The sequence below is a fragment of the Puntigrus tetrazona genome, chromosome 25 (genome assembly GCF_018831695.1).
Source record: "Puntigrus tetrazona isolate hp1 chromosome 25, ASM1883169v1, whole genome shotgun sequence".
Classification (NCBI taxonomy): Eukaryota; Metazoa; Chordata; class Actinopteri; order Cypriniformes; family Cyprinidae; genus Puntigrus; species Puntigrus tetrazona.
The window spans coordinates 7,676,973-7,692,490 of NC_056723.1; the positions used below are offsets into that span (position 1 = coordinate 7,676,973).

The following is a 15,518-nucleotide window of genomic DNA, read 5'->3' on the forward strand; positions in this document are numbered from 1 at the left end:
TCGGGCAGCGTTCGACCTAGAAGACGTGTGCGTGTGATGGTGCGGCGGTGGCGCTTGCGAGTCCAGCGGGGCTGGGTGTTATGTGCATGGCAGATTGTTGGCACGCATGCCTGAGAGATTAGCAGATTTAATGTAATATTCATATTTTGTTGACTGTGCCTTATTACCTTCTTCTTAGAGAGAGATGGGTTTCGGTTGAAGCTTTTATTTTGATGTGAAAATTAAATAGCCCTTGTTTCTGTAATTATAGGTAATTGCTTTTATGGTTCCCTGAGCTTTATGGATGCTATAATATTAAATTAAAGTATAAAATCAACGTCGAAGCACGCTTTGTTTCTGTTTTTCTGAGTGAAACAGATTTACTGAGAATTGCATGCATGAATGCGTGAATATAAATGCGTTATGTTATTGCGAAAAGCATATGTGTGCAGTATATGTATATACGAGCTGAAAAACATCCTGGGAGTGATCCAGAGCGAGTAATGGTGTGTGCACATGCAAAGGAAAACAAATATTTGCATCTCATTTTTATTCACACGCGTGAATAAAAACATAAAAACAATAAAAGCGTTTACTAACGCAACCGGATGTATCAATAAGTTTTTTCCTGATTGGCTTGCGAGACAGCATGGCATGCAAAGTTTCTCGGCAAATGCATCACCCAGAGCTAATTCACAAGTTTGGTCTGTAGATTTCCTTTGTCCTAGCAAGTCAGTGCTAATGTGATGTGCTTGCCAACAATCTTTCCAGTAGTGATGTGTTAGATCTCTCGCCGGTACATGATGTGCATTCTGATATGTGGTCTGTGGCTCGTCGCGGTTGTTGTTCCAGAGCAGGATTCGTCCTGTTGTTGAACGTTCGGTTAAATTGCACAAAACATGATGAGTGGACGCTCGCCCTGCGGTGATGTCTGCTAAATGACACCACTGCAATTTAATGCAGGTTAACAGAGGCCAGAGGGCCCTGCAAGGCAACTGTTAACCCTGCATCGTACTGCATGCAGCAAACTAACCATTGCCTCTGTTGCCATGGCTACCCGCAGCAGGTTGCCAAGCGAGGACGGCTCTGTTTCGAGCAACGAATCTGGGAAACTGAACACGGGCAGAAGCTCCACAGCTCGGAGATCCACGACACAGAAAGCGCCCAAAGAAGAGCAGCACACAAGAAACGGTGAGGAAAACACAGGAACACAATTCACATTCAATTCATAAAAGAAGCAACACTATTCACATTCCTTAGGATCATGACCCATTTTTGAAGCCCATAATTACTAGCAGGAATGCTGGATCTATATACGGGTAATTGGCAAATAAAAATTGGACTGTGTCCTATGGTGTGTCAGCAAAAATATAGAAAAAAACGTATTACATATAATAATAATAATATATATATATATATATATATATATATATATATATATATATATATATATGTGTGTGTGTGTGTGTGTGTGTGTGTGTGTTTATATATATTAGTCATATTTAAATTAAATATTAAATTATTATGCATGAGATATGTTTGTGGAAAATTTTACAATGTTTATAACATTCATGAGAACCTAAAGGGTAAACATTTGTGAACTTAGAAGCATTTGTAAGTATTCAAAATTGTTATATTTTTATAACATATATTATTATATTATTGATGAATATAATTGGTCCTTCTGAATAAATGTATTCATTTCTTTTAAAAATAATAATACATTTTACTGACCCCAAACTTTTGAACAGTAATGTATATGCAATGTCTTTTATAGAATGTTTGCACTTTTGTATATTATATTATTTTATATTATATTATAGTAGTGTAAAGTGCTTGCTAAAACAATGCTTTGCCATTGTTGTAAGAAAATTAAATAGAAAAATCCATATATGTATAATAAATATCACAACAATATAAATAAATATAACTTAAAAAAAAACATTTATTGAAAGACTAGACTAAGAAAATGTGGCCCTGGACCACAAAACCAGTCATAAGTGTCAGTTTGGTCCATTTGGTTTGCTGGGATAGGACAATATTTGGCTGAGATACAACAATTTGGTAAAATCCGGAATCTGATGGTGCAAAAAAAACTAAATATTGAGAAAATTACATCTAAAGCTGTCCAAATTACATTCTTAGCAATGCATATTACCAATCAAAAATTGTTACACTTAAGTTTTAGTAGTGATTTTTAACCATAAATGAAAAATCAATCAGTTTGACCCATTGTGCTGCTTATGACTGGCTTTGTGCTCCAGGGCCGCAAATGCTAAGAAACATCAATCCTGTAACCGAATATACAACAAGTATTTAGTTCTCGTAAATGTTTTATGAGGGTATTGAAAGTTTTAAAACAACGCTACATTAATATTATTCTCAACTTGAACTTTTTTTTTTTAAATACAAGAGCTTCGCCATCCAAGATATCTCACACACCATTAAACTCCCAAACTCATAAATAAGTGATTGCTCAGTATAACGTGCACCAGTGGCTAGTGTGTTTTGGACTATTTACAGCTGCGCTCGTTCCTGATCCCCTTTTTAACCTCCTACTGTAATTTTATGACGGCACGAGTCTCCTGTGTCTGTTTGCAGACCATTACGACTCTCTAACTGGCTCTCTACGCCTCATCACCATCAAGCCTATGGCTGCCCCGCTCAACTATTCCTATCCTGACTCGTCCAATCACAGCCAAGACTCTGTCATCCTGAACGGAGAGGTGAGCTCGCTGTCACTGTGGAGACGGGCCGCCTCATTAAGAGGCTTTTATTGTTGATTTATTTTTACCTGTTTAGAGCGCTTGTCAGTTTACTGAGCAAACCCACACAGAAGCTGTTCCACACATTTTTTCCTCTAGATCAGCAAAAAAAAAAGATGCACTCGCAGAGCAGCACAAATTTGGAGCAAGTAAATAACATCAGATTTTCACCTGCAGGTCAACATGGGGCTGAAGCAGAAGTCGGACATCGAGCATTACCGGAATAAGCTGAGGTTAAAAGCTAAAAGGAAAGGTTACAGCGACGGGCCGGTCACTAGCGGCAGCGGCAGCGGCAGCGGTCACATGTACGGCCACCGAGACCGGCTGAGGAGAGAGAACGCTTCCCTGGACCTGGAAGATCTGAGGGGGCCGAAGGAGGACAGAAAACCCTCCACTTACGTAAAGTACCGCAGGAGGTGGGCGGAGATTAAATCCCTGCTCTTAGTCATGCCAAAATATTTTTTAGCGCGCGTTTTCCTAGATACAGGGTAAAAAAAATACAAATTTAAGATGGAATTGATTTAGATACAGTGTAAATGTTCTAAAATCATGGGGAGAATTTACTAAACAGGTAAGGCACTTTTGCAGTACAATGTAATATTGTTAATAGTTTTGTTTATTTACGAACAGTTCATTAAAAAAAACAAGTAAATGTAAGCAATTATTTATATTATATTATTATAAAGAATTTATTTATTTTATTTATTCATGTATGTAACTATTTATTTATTTTCTTACATCAAATGGCAAAATATATTGTTTTTAGGAAAAAAAAATAATATGTTATTGTTTATAGTTTTGTTCATTTACAAACAGTTAAAAACAAGTAAATGTAAGCAATTGTTTTATGAAACTGTTTAAATTTTTTTAAATTGTTAGTTTTTTTTACTATTACTTATCAGTAACTTGAAGGAAGCTTCTTATGCTTGATCAAAAATATAGTGAAAAAAGGAATGTAATTTCTTCAATTTGCATATATTTTCAAATGTAATTTATTCCTGTGATGCATTTCTTTAAAAAAAAAAAAATGGTCCAACTCTTCAACTTTTGAACATTTATGTATGCATATACGCTTTTCAGTATTGTGCCTTTGCATAATTTGTTTTAATGAACCGCGTGCTAAAATAACAGTTCATGCAAATAAACAACCCCATTCGTTCTCAGTAAACTCTCCCTATGGCATGAATAAAGAGCTCTTTAATGAGCTGAAATGCTTTGCTCCAGTGTTTGGAAATCAATATTGCATTGTGTATAAGAAAAAAAAAAACCCCACTATGTAAAATTAACCATGACTGCAATAACCACGTTGATCTGAAAGACAATGCTGAACTTTTGAACCATTCCTTCAACAGTGACTCCCACAGGGAACCTGCATACTGGAGCAGGCAGTCTCTGAACACCCCGAGCCCTGTAGAGACGGAGATGGACATGCTGGTCATGAGGGAGAGATCCAGGAGAGGCATCCGAAACAGCGGCTACGACGTGAGCGCTGCTAGCCTATTGCATCATGGGAGCCCAAATCCCTGATATAAAGTCTACTGCAGTAGTCTTTCCACACGCCGCATGTCATTCTCAGTTCAGGGAGCCGGCAGACATTCTTTTTGCTTTAGTAATGACTCTCAGCTCAAGTTTGCTTTGAGGCTTAAATGAAGGCGATTACCTTTAGCTTTAACTTTAAACCCAGTTTATGACGATAAAGAGCTTGAGATGATGGTAGCTGGTGCTTTAACCCTGAATTTTGCCCACGTCATCATGAAACTGAGCAGATATATATATATATATATATATTTTTTTTTTTTTTTTTTTTTTTTGAACACATGTGTATTGTATATATATATAAACACACACATACAGTGTATATATTTTTATTTTACAATATTTACATGTATATTTACATATTTATATTCTCATGTTTTCTATTATATATACATATATTTTATATATAAACATTTTTCTTATATATATTTATGCATTGTATATTTTTGTATTTATATATATATACATAATATATATGTGTGTGTGTCATATCTGACTGTAAATAATCATAAAAAATTAAGAAATCAATGAGTGAATTGAATAATTGATTATTAAAGAAGTAACAATTACCAATCAATAAAAAAACATTTAGCATGTAGATAATTTAAGAATCTCTTACACTTGTACAAATAAAAAAAAAGGGAATTTAAATTTATACAATATATAGTTATTTTTGGTATAACTATAATTTCTATAGTAGTAATTGGTAAAATATTTTCTTTTATATTTATCTACTTTTTATGAATAAAATGTTTTTTAAATATGTTAAACCATTTTAACAAATAGCAAATGCTTTACTGATGTCTTAATATCATTTATTATCATTTATTTTGCTTGGAAATGATTGTGCAGAGCTTTTAAAAGCACATATTTACATGCAGACTGGACAGCCTTCTCAAAAAAAATTTTTGATTTAAAATCTTTAAGCTGAAAATGAATAGAAATTTTCAGCACTTTGAAACATCTCCACCTGAATTTTCTTTTACTAAAAAACAATTCATATATTTAACCAGTCATTTGATGATGTCTAATCGCTGAACCCACCTCAGGGTGAGCCCGAGCCATTTGAAGAGACGGATGTGGACCGCCTTCTGAGCTCCTTGGGTTTTGGCGGCGGTCACCAGGTCAAAGGTCACTCCGACTCGTCCACCCTGAGCTCGCAACCCTCGATCGATGAAGTGAGGCAGCAGATGCACCTCCTCTTGGACAACGCCTTTGGTCTGGCCTCTGCCGAGCCAACCCCGAGCAACCACCACCACCATCACCACCACCCTCACAGTCCCTACAACCCCAGCCACGGCAGCCCTTACCTGGACGGAGTTACCAGCGCACCTGGGACTATGAACCACCCCAGTGGAGCTCTACAGCGCGGCTCCTCCTTTGGGCCGGATATGCACCAGTGTAGCCTCCCCAAACCAGTGAGTGCCATTCCTCAGCGCCACTCATTTGATCATGTGTATTATTTTGGGCACATAGGATGATATGTTGATATATGTCACCATATAAGTAGTCGTGAGGTTTACAGGTGAGTGTGCTTGGCTCTGCAGGGGTTCAGGTTTACCCAGCTGCCTGATATGGGTTTGGGGTCCCCGCCACCCCTCATCCCCCCGAGAGGCGGAGCTCCACCTGGAACTTCACTAAGATGGTGAGAGAAACCGCAAAACACACATTCGTAATCATATTTGTATCTTGCATTATATTACATTGTTTTATTTTATAATAATAGTGTTGTTTAAGTGCATGCTACAAAATCAAGTGTAAAATAATATATATTTATATTATGTTAGAAATTGATAGCATTTGCCTCAATCTGCACAAAATAAATGTTGTATTTTAATTATATAGATTTTTTTACATAGTATTTTACATTAATTATATACTTCTCCAAAGTATAGTGAGAGAAACCTTAAAGAACATGTTCATATTTAGATTTTTTTATTTTGTTTGGTTGTAATTTTGTATAATTTAATTTGTATAATTATATATATATATATATATATATATATATATATATATATATATATATATATATAATAGCAAATACTTTATCCACATGTGTTAAATCTATTGATTTATCTTTTTAATGAATAAATTAATTATTATTTCTCTGGTGATAGTTGACTGTCACTTTGTCCTATAGAAATATATTTGGTAGAAATGCATTTCCAGCTGTTGTTTATGAACATCCGAGGCTACTGTCCCAACGTTTTTTTGCACATTTCTTTCCCTGACACTGTCATACCACATAGCATCGCATTGCCAGCGTTACTGAGATGAGCCTCATGTATATTTATTCAAGTTTGTTGTCCTCTGAGATGCTGTGGCTGGCATGCATTAAAGGTGCTTTGCATGGTTGTCAGTGCTGCTGACTGCATTGAGGTGTGTTATGCGGCTCCGAGGCCGTGTTGGCCGGCGTTGCCCCCTGGTGGTTCGATCACATTATAACAAGAGCGCTTCATGCCTTCTCGCAGCTCCACGCCAGACATGAGTCTGAAGCCTCGGGTCTCTGAGGCCTCAGAGATGAGTCAGCACAATGGCACCCCCTACCTGCCAATCAACCGAGCTCCATTCCCTGCTGTCACCGTCGACGAGTCTATGACAAGCTACTCAGGTCGGTGTGTTTGGTAAACATTATTATAATAGCGCTTTTTGGATCCAATATGAGGGTCAAAAAACATATCCCTTTCAACGTCTGCAGGAAACCCAATGACAGCAGTATATGCCATATCTGCCAACCGGCCCGGCTACTCGGACTACTTCGTCCTGTCTCCACCATCCTCCTACCGGAGCCCGTCTTGGATGTCCTACCCTCCAGAGCCAGAGGACCTTCCACATCAGTGGAATGACACGGTAAAGGCAAGCTCTGTTTCTATATACGGTTCCTCCAGAGTGACTAACCCTGTGCCCGATGACTCCTAACACATCTGGTATTGTGACCCCATTACTTTCACATCTTGTTATCATCCTCTAAGCATCAACAGCCAAACTTTATTATATACGTTGTACGTTAAAAGTAAATGTCATTTTCTTTCTTTCAGAACCAGTGTCACCTGGAGACCATCTGCTGAATTGGAGTCCTTTCTGACGTTGAGCGGACACAGTAATTTACCAGGGTACTTTGGAGTTGTAGATTATTTGCAATTTGCGCAGCAAAAAATAATTATTGGGCAATTATATTAAAAAAATAAAATCAATAATTGGATAAAATAATGTTTTTTTTAATGTATTTTTTTTTTATATTACCACAATTTAAGATAAATTATTTTCAGGAGGCATTACTAAGTCTACATAAGTCTTCAGTGTCTGGATCTTTCAGAAACCAATAGAATATGCTGATTTAGTGCTCAGTTAAAGAATTATTGTTGGAGGTCAATTACTAATGGTTCTTATTAATATAATCAATGGAAACTTAAACCTTAATATTTTTGTGTAATAATAAAAAAAAGAGTTTTTATAAATAGAAATTTTAATGAGTACCATTAATTTAAAATAGATTTTTTTTGCATCATTATAAATAAAGTCACTTTTAATGGTTTTGTCTTTTAGCTTAACTGTTAATTTAATGCATCCTTGTAGAATAAAAGTTTTTTTAAATCTTACTAGACCTTTAAATTATTGCATGTTACAGTTTCCACAGATGTGTTAAGCAGCAAAAAGGTTTTTAATATTGATTTATAATGAACATAATAATTGTTTATTGAGCACCAACTCAAAAAAAATGTCATTAACTGTTAATTATTTTTTAATTAAGTAAATACATAATTTAATTATACATGTATTCTATTCAATGCTTAATTATACAAGAAATTATTAAATATTTTACATTATAATTTAATGACTATTTTATATAATTATATAAACAAATACACAGCAATATATATATATATATAAAAAAAAAAACTACATTTGTTGTTTTGTTTTTGTTATTTTCTTTCCCTGATGTTGAGGATGCACTGTTCCTTTAAGAAGCTGCTATATGGTTGTATTTTACAGGGTTTGAACCACCAAAAAGAATCGTCGCCTACTCTGAAATTTCGGATTCAGCGGCCCCAACCGACCACAACGCTCGGCCGAACGGCCAACCAGACCCACAAGCCACAAACTCACCTGCCAGCCTAAGCGAGATGCAGCACCCGTTATTAATCAACGTCTACAGTGAGGGTAAATCACCACAACAAACAACAGGTTGCCTCACTGGCCAAAACTGTGTTTTCTTAAAGCTTTTTCAAACTAAAAAAGTATTGTATCTAATGCAGGTGGTTTTATGTGTGTTTTAAACACCCGAGTTACTAATAACGAAAAACTAAAACGTGTTTGTTTTTTTTTTTCCGTCTTGGGCTTTCCTTGCTTCATCGATGCCTATCTGTGTCTTTTGCTCTCGTTCATGCATTTTTTTAAAGAAACGGATATTGTTGCAGACGATTCTTTTCGTGCGCTCCATACAGCTCGCTTAAAAAAAACAAACAAACAAAAACAAAAACAAGCGACGATGACGATGAATGATGTAAAAGAAATCAAACGTTCGGAGGGATACGACATCCTGTACTGTATTTACTGTAGTCACAATGCAAAAAAATAATAACAATATAAGCTTTTTTCTTTCTTTCAATAATGCCATAGTTTATGCTGTAATAAAGTGTTTCACGATGCACAACTGTTCATGAAAGGCATGAAACGTTTAGGTTTGACGTGGGAAGATAGCCATAAAGGTTTATTGGAGGAAGAGATTGATAAATGATGAATAGAAGAAGGGATTCATATTTTTACTAGCCTTTTTGTATCTACTGTAAGAGTAATTATAGCTACATATTTTATTGCCTTATATAAGGTACCAAAACACATATATATATATATATATAAAATAAATTATGCAGCATACACCAAAATTGACTGGAAATTTGATTTAGAATATACTGATCATATGAAATCTAATTAATACTGTAGCATAATATCTTAATAAGACATAAATTCGTTATAACTAAGCAAGTACGGTGTTACAGAAGTAACATTGGCATGTGTTCTTATGAGAGTAAGTCTAATGCATGTAGTCTGGACATATGATTCATAAGGGCTTTGTATGTCAAGTAAGTCCCATATTTTCTTTGGGCAGTTATAGGATGGAAATCTATTGTAAAAAGGTTCATCACAGCAGAAGTATCCCATTAAATAGATGCTACCTGTCAGTGTACTTTACAAACCTTATGGGTTTTTTGTTTTGTTTTTTTTTGGTTAAGGCCCGTTTGCAGAATGAATCAAAGCTACATAATATGATTTTGAAAAAGACATAACGTGTTGTGTAAATTATGCTGTTTGATTTGTGTTTAAATAAACGTCGTCCTTTTCGTTTAATTTCGGGCGGTGCAGGGGATCTATCATCTATCATTTAATTTGTTCCTTTTTAAAGCATTTTCTTTTCGTATTTTTATATCAATTGAATCACCCTTTTTTTGGCCAACAATGGAGGACATTCTGCTAAAAACTGTAAAATATTGTGCTTCAAATGTAAAAAAAAAAAGAAAAAGAAAAAAAAATGCCTCGTTGTGAACCTATGTGAGAAAATTGTGTAATATTCATTATGTGTACATCATCATAACAAATAAGATGTTGACTTCTTTTCCTACTTATACGACACTAAACAACTCCATATTTACCAGATGTACTGTATATTTTCCTTCGTTACTGTAAAGAATAATTCGCTTTAAATGTTCTACTTGTTATTTTCTTTTCTTCCTGGTTATTTTATTCGGCATAACATGTAAAATAACCATCATTATAATGGTTTAACGCTTTGAAGGACTCATTTTTTTGTGGGTTACACACTGAATCAAATCTAATAAAAACTAAGAAACATTTGATCATTTAAAAAAAATGATAAAAAATGGATTAATGTCGTGTGCAGCGTCTTGTTTTTGCCTGTAAACAACACATGCGACCTCGCTAGCCTAGCTTCGCTTAGCGTTTCTCATTCTGTCCACTAGAGGGCAGCACCCCCCTTTATTTTAGTTTTCTCCACCGCAATCAAAACTTTCATTCCTGGCATTGATGGAGCGGCTTTTATTCACTTTGTAAAATCCATTATGTCCCCTGACTTTACTTTAAGCGCATTTCGAGCCGTATTTCCAGCTGTGGATATTAAGGTGCCGTCCCTCGTTTCTATCCCCTTCCCTTGAGGGGAACCGTTCGCTCACATCTCTACCTGCCAAGGTGTCTTTCATCGGCCAGACTTGTGGACCGTCCGGCAGGGCAGGCTGTCAGACCGGCTGAGTCGAGCTTCTCTAACGACTCGGGATGCTGCCGGAGGGCAAAAGCGGCCTGTCCACTTCGATCTTGTCTGTGGACCTTTATCTGTGACAGCAAAGCCATTCAGAGCCACATGAGTCACATCAATCACTGCAGGGACGAGGCTTCTGTCTCTCCCACATGTCTGGCAGCATTTAAAGCGCTAATCACTGTTCTCTTATATTGCAGGTAAAGCTACGCAGAGTAAATGGATTTCTGCTCATAATTCACGTCAAACGGCTTACGTTATGGCGATAATTTAGCTCAGCGATGACCAAAGAACACTCTACTCAAGTTGCAAAAACTACTAATTAGCGGTTATTGCTAAAACGGAGAGAATGAGGGTGATTTTGCACGTAGACAATTTATTGTCGCCCTTTTAGACCAGCAACCAGCAAAGACTTTAGCTTTCGTTTTTTATTTTTGTCTATATCTTTTACTTAAAACATTGTGTGTGTAGGTGCGTATACACAGACAAATGAATAAATATTCAAGTATATGTTGTCATATCAAAGTGATTAAGGCATATTAACAAATTTCACACACACATATATACATATACTGTATATCTTTACTCTATATTTGTATTTACGTCATATATTTTCAGCCTACAAATATTTTTAAAATAAAAATATAAAGCATGCATATACTTTTTAAACTACCGTACAAAAATATATATTCGTGTCACATTTCACCAAAAAAAAAAAAAATTGTTTATTTCTTGCCCCCAAAAATATATTTTGGAAAATATCTAATACTTTCACACTTCTAAATTATAACCAGTATTTAATTACGCTTAACCATTACGATTGCATAGTTATCATATACTTAAATTTTGCTTTGACCAGTAAAATAGCAATATATTATATACCCATATAGTAAAAATATGTTGTATTGGTATATGGGTACATCATTAAGCCTTATGCAGTTTACTGTAATTGTCACTTTATCTTGTTCTCACTGATCATTTGGCTTGTCAAATATGTTTGGTCTTAGAGCCAGAGCAGCAACTTTACCTTAGGCTTGGGCTACTTGCACTGTTGTAAAGAATGTAAATAAGCATTTGGAGCCCTTTCAAGCTCTGCTGGCTCAGCTTGTGCGGACTGCCTAGGAGGGCTGGTGTAATAAGAGATGTTTAATCGCCTCTTTCAGTAATTAATGTGCAATCACTGAAAGGCAAACAAATGGGAATTGCACAGCACTCAGCAAATGATCAGAATGGAGGGTATCAGCCACTCGGAGGATTTACATTTCCACCGAGAGAGAGAGAAAACACAGCTTAAGTGAACTAAATATGGTTACAGCTAAAGTGATTCTCATTTAAGAAAGCCATAAAGTGACATAATGCGAATGCGAGCATGCATTTTTAACAAGTTTAGGAAAGTAAAAAATGATAAAAATGTGGGTCCCCGAGGCATCACGTGGCTCTTGGATTACAGAGGCAATGTAGGTAGGCCAAGCAGTGATATTATTAACCGAAGATGTTTACATTTTAAACACGCCGGGAGGATATTTGCATATTTATCTCAAGCGGCTTAATTTTGCACTGTCCGTGTATTTCCTGCATCGCAGCTCTTTACACTGGTTAAAGCATAACAGCAAATGCTCATTTTGTGTTATGGTCTCCGTGGTTTATTACAGCTCTTTTGAATATTTAATAAACACATCACTATTTTGGACGCATATAATCTATTCACTTTTGAATCTAGAATTTGTTAAAGCCAAAGACTTATTTTTCAAAAAATTTTAACTCACACGAGCCGCTATGGGATATGCAAATGCAAATATTCAAGAGCTAAATTAATTTTGGATTTTGCATATAGAGTGTGCAATGAGTTAGGTAACCTTAAAGGAGCGTTGCCATGTTCCAAATCCATCCTGGAATATTTTAAAAATTAAGAGCTTTAAAGCTGACAAAACCAGTTGCTGGGGTATATTTATAGCAATAGTCAAAAATACATTGTATGGGTAAATAAATGCCAAACACCATTAGGATCATTAGTAAAGATCATGTTCCATGAAGATATTTTGAGAATTTCCCATTGTAAATATGTCAAAACTTCTTTTCTGATTATTAATAAGCATTGGTAAGGACTAAAGGCTTTAAAGGCGTATATTGCACGCTCAGATTCCAGATTTTCAAATAGTTGTATCTCAGCCAAATATTGTCATAAGAAACCCTACATCAATGCAAAGTTTATTCTTTTCTCTTTTTTCCACAAACTTTCAACATATCTACTGTTCACATACATTCATATTCAACAGCCAACAATTAAAGCTTATTCCAAAATCATAAAAAATATACATATATGTGTATATATGTGTGTGTGTGTGTGTGTGTGTGTGTGTGTGAATTATATATGCACACATACAACAAACTGAAGGACTCAGGGAAGTTGTGGTTATAATCCAGCATTGATACTAATGCTGTACAGTTCTGGTGAAAGTGGCAGCTGTGTGCGATAAGGAGCTTACTGGATGACTGCCTGAGTAATTAATAGTTGGAGAGGGTGAATCTATGTTTCAGCTGCTCCACGCCGGCTCTTTGTAGACTAAGAACAATGACCCTCGCCACCCAAACGCCTTCTCAGTAAGACAGAAGGCTGCTGCAGCACCCTCTAAGTTCTTTGTATCCTCTGCAGCACTGAACTGTGAGCTTGACAACCATTCTATAAATACACTGAATGCAGCAGCACCATTAGCTACAGACCGCAGATGAACAAACTATGTACTGCAGCAATTAATGCTGTTTTTGTGTGGTTATATATATATATATATATATACATATACAACTTACTGCAACTTACTGTCTCACAACATGGCCTATTATTATTGTTTTGTTGATCAGTGTCTGTCCTTTGTAGAAATTACCAATAGCTTTTTTTTTTAAGGTAGCCTAAACTATTGTTGCCACTTAAAAGACCTGTAAAACTGGTTCTGGGGGGGGCAATTTTTTTCGTTTTCTATATAAAGAAATTTATTTCTAACAATAACCTATAAACCATTAAAAACGGTTTTGAACATCTTGTCTTGTGAGCTACAATGTTGTTAATTGGTGGCATGTGCTTTTGTTGAAGCCGTGTGCTTTATTATTTTGTGGTAAAAAAAAAAAAAAAAAATTTACCATGAAGCTTTACAAAAATGAAATCCAAGAGTTATATGACCCTGCATAGACGGCAACGCAATTGACACATTCAAGGCCCAAAAAAGTAGTAAGGACATCATTAAAATAGTCCACGTGACATCAGTGGTTCAAGCTTTTTTTCATGGAGCTATATATTAATACTTTTGTGTGCAAAGAAGACAGAGATAATGACTTTGTTCAACTATTTTACTCTTCCGTGTTTGACCGAAGACAAACAAAATGCAGTTCCATTTGTTACCAGTAGGGTTGGAGAAATTAAACATGTCTCCTCTCAGGTAAGCACACCTGTCAGCTCAGAAACTGACATACACCAGCTCAAAACAGCATTCACCGGAGTAAAAAGTATGCCAAGAACCGTAAATATTATGTGCTATTTATGTGTTACAAGTGAGGTAAACACCGCTCTCGATAGACGTTTCTTTCACGTAGGTGTTTTGGGTGATTCATTTTCCAGCGCTAGAAAAAGCAAGATGTCAGCCGAGTCAATGAACATCCTGATGCAATGACTAAGAAAATAATAACTTGGGGTTTCAGCAGAATGTTTGTGAGTCAAACGTGAAGCAATATTTTGGATTCGAACGCCAAGGACGCTGAGTAAGTGCTCTCGGTTGAGTCGTGGCGCGAAGATGTCTCATTAGTGGCGCGGAAACGGAACAAATCTTAAATTAATGAACTTGTTGGTGTTCTGTGATTTCTGTCTGATCTCCATTCCGCATCTTCGTAATCGTGCCGTTTTTACACGGGCGATACGAGCGCTAAGATCATATAGATGCCTTGTTTGGCCAGAAGCGATTCCATTTGGGTTCTCTCCGAGGACTCATTATCAAAGTCTCATCTACTAATAAGAAGGCAAGGCTATAATTATAGCTCAATATACCTGGCAGAGCTACGGCTCTGATTAAATTGTTGAAGGGCAAAATGAGAGCCTGAAAGAGGGAATGAGGTTGAGGCATTGGGGGATGCGGAGAGAGGATAAAAAGGTTTCCAAATGATAAAATTGTGCATAGACCGTTCCCTAAGATGAATGTTCTTAGTCTGATTGACAACCGTTTCATGAATTAGGAATTGTTTTGTGTCCTGCGGGGAGCGATGTTTACTTTGCATTTGATTAGATGTGTATTTTTTTTGTTTGCTCCAAGAAGATGGTTATCACAGCTGATTCGGACTAGTTTCTCCGGGATCACCTAAATCACGCAATCTCAGAAATGCAGTTTCATCCGCGGAATATTTGATTATTTGCGCCTCCGCTTTCGCCAATTTGCATAAACACTTGCTTGCGTGCAGACTTTTGCGCCTCAGTCGGTGCCTGAAACCTAAATAAATTGCAGAGAAAAGCGAGTAGCAGTGTTCAGTCATTTCTGGTCATGCCGTTCTGGTATTAGACATTTTATTTAACTTTTTTTTCCCAACCGACAAAGCACAATATTGTATTCCTGCGCTCTTGGAAGGCAATGGCGCCGCTCATTTGCATACCCGTTACTGATTGGCCGCGTCTGCCTTATGCAAATGAGCGCCGGTGAAGTGGGCCGCAGCGTGCCGTAGCGTTCAGAACTCTCGTGCAGCATCAGCAGACTCTCTTATCTGTCCGCTCACACTGTCCCGAACACCCTAGAACCAGTGCAGGTAAACATTTAAACACAATCACTCTACGCTAATGGGACGCACAGCAGCCCACACCGAACGCTTTTGTTTTCTGTCGCATGCAGATAGCTGTTCTGTTCTGACAGGACAGCACTGTATGAAGGATTATTCAAGGGGTGAGTGGGAGTGATTGTAAAAAGTGTACCCTTAACCTTTGAGTCTTTGCTTCTGTC

At 36.6% G+C, this 15,518-nt stretch overlaps 1 protein-coding gene across 4 annotated transcripts in view; it reads left to right on the forward strand.

The window, feature by feature from the left end:
- The window catches only part of kiaa1549la (KIAA1549-like a), a 44,453-nt gene extending 34,290 nt beyond the window's left edge, over window positions 1–10,163 (forward strand). For 2 of the 4 annotated variants that reach the window (XM_043228407.1, XM_043228411.1), the window contains 10 exons: window positions 1,043–1,170; window positions 2,581–2,705; window positions 2,922–3,160; window positions 4,097–4,226; window positions 5,330–5,698; window positions 5,828–5,925; window positions 6,752–6,891; window positions 6,979–7,136; window positions 7,319–7,393; window positions 8,274–10,163. In XM_043228407.1, the coding sequence (XP_043084342.1) occupies window positions 1,043–1,170; window positions 2,581–2,705; window positions 2,922–3,160; window positions 4,097–4,226; window positions 5,330–5,698; window positions 5,828–5,925; window positions 6,752–6,891; window positions 6,979–7,136; window positions 7,319–7,348 (1,417 nt within the window). In that variant the 3' untranslated portion in view covers window positions 7,349–7,393; window positions 8,274–10,163. The remainder of the gene's footprint in view (window positions 1–1,042; window positions 1,171–2,580; window positions 2,706–2,921; window positions 3,161–4,096; window positions 4,227–5,329; window positions 5,699–5,827; window positions 5,926–6,751; window positions 6,892–6,978; window positions 7,137–7,318; window positions 7,394–8,273) is intronic. The other 2 variants (XM_043228410.1, XM_043228409.1) reach the window with 2 other exon arrangements.
- Window positions 10,164–15,518: the final 5,355 nt, after the last annotated feature.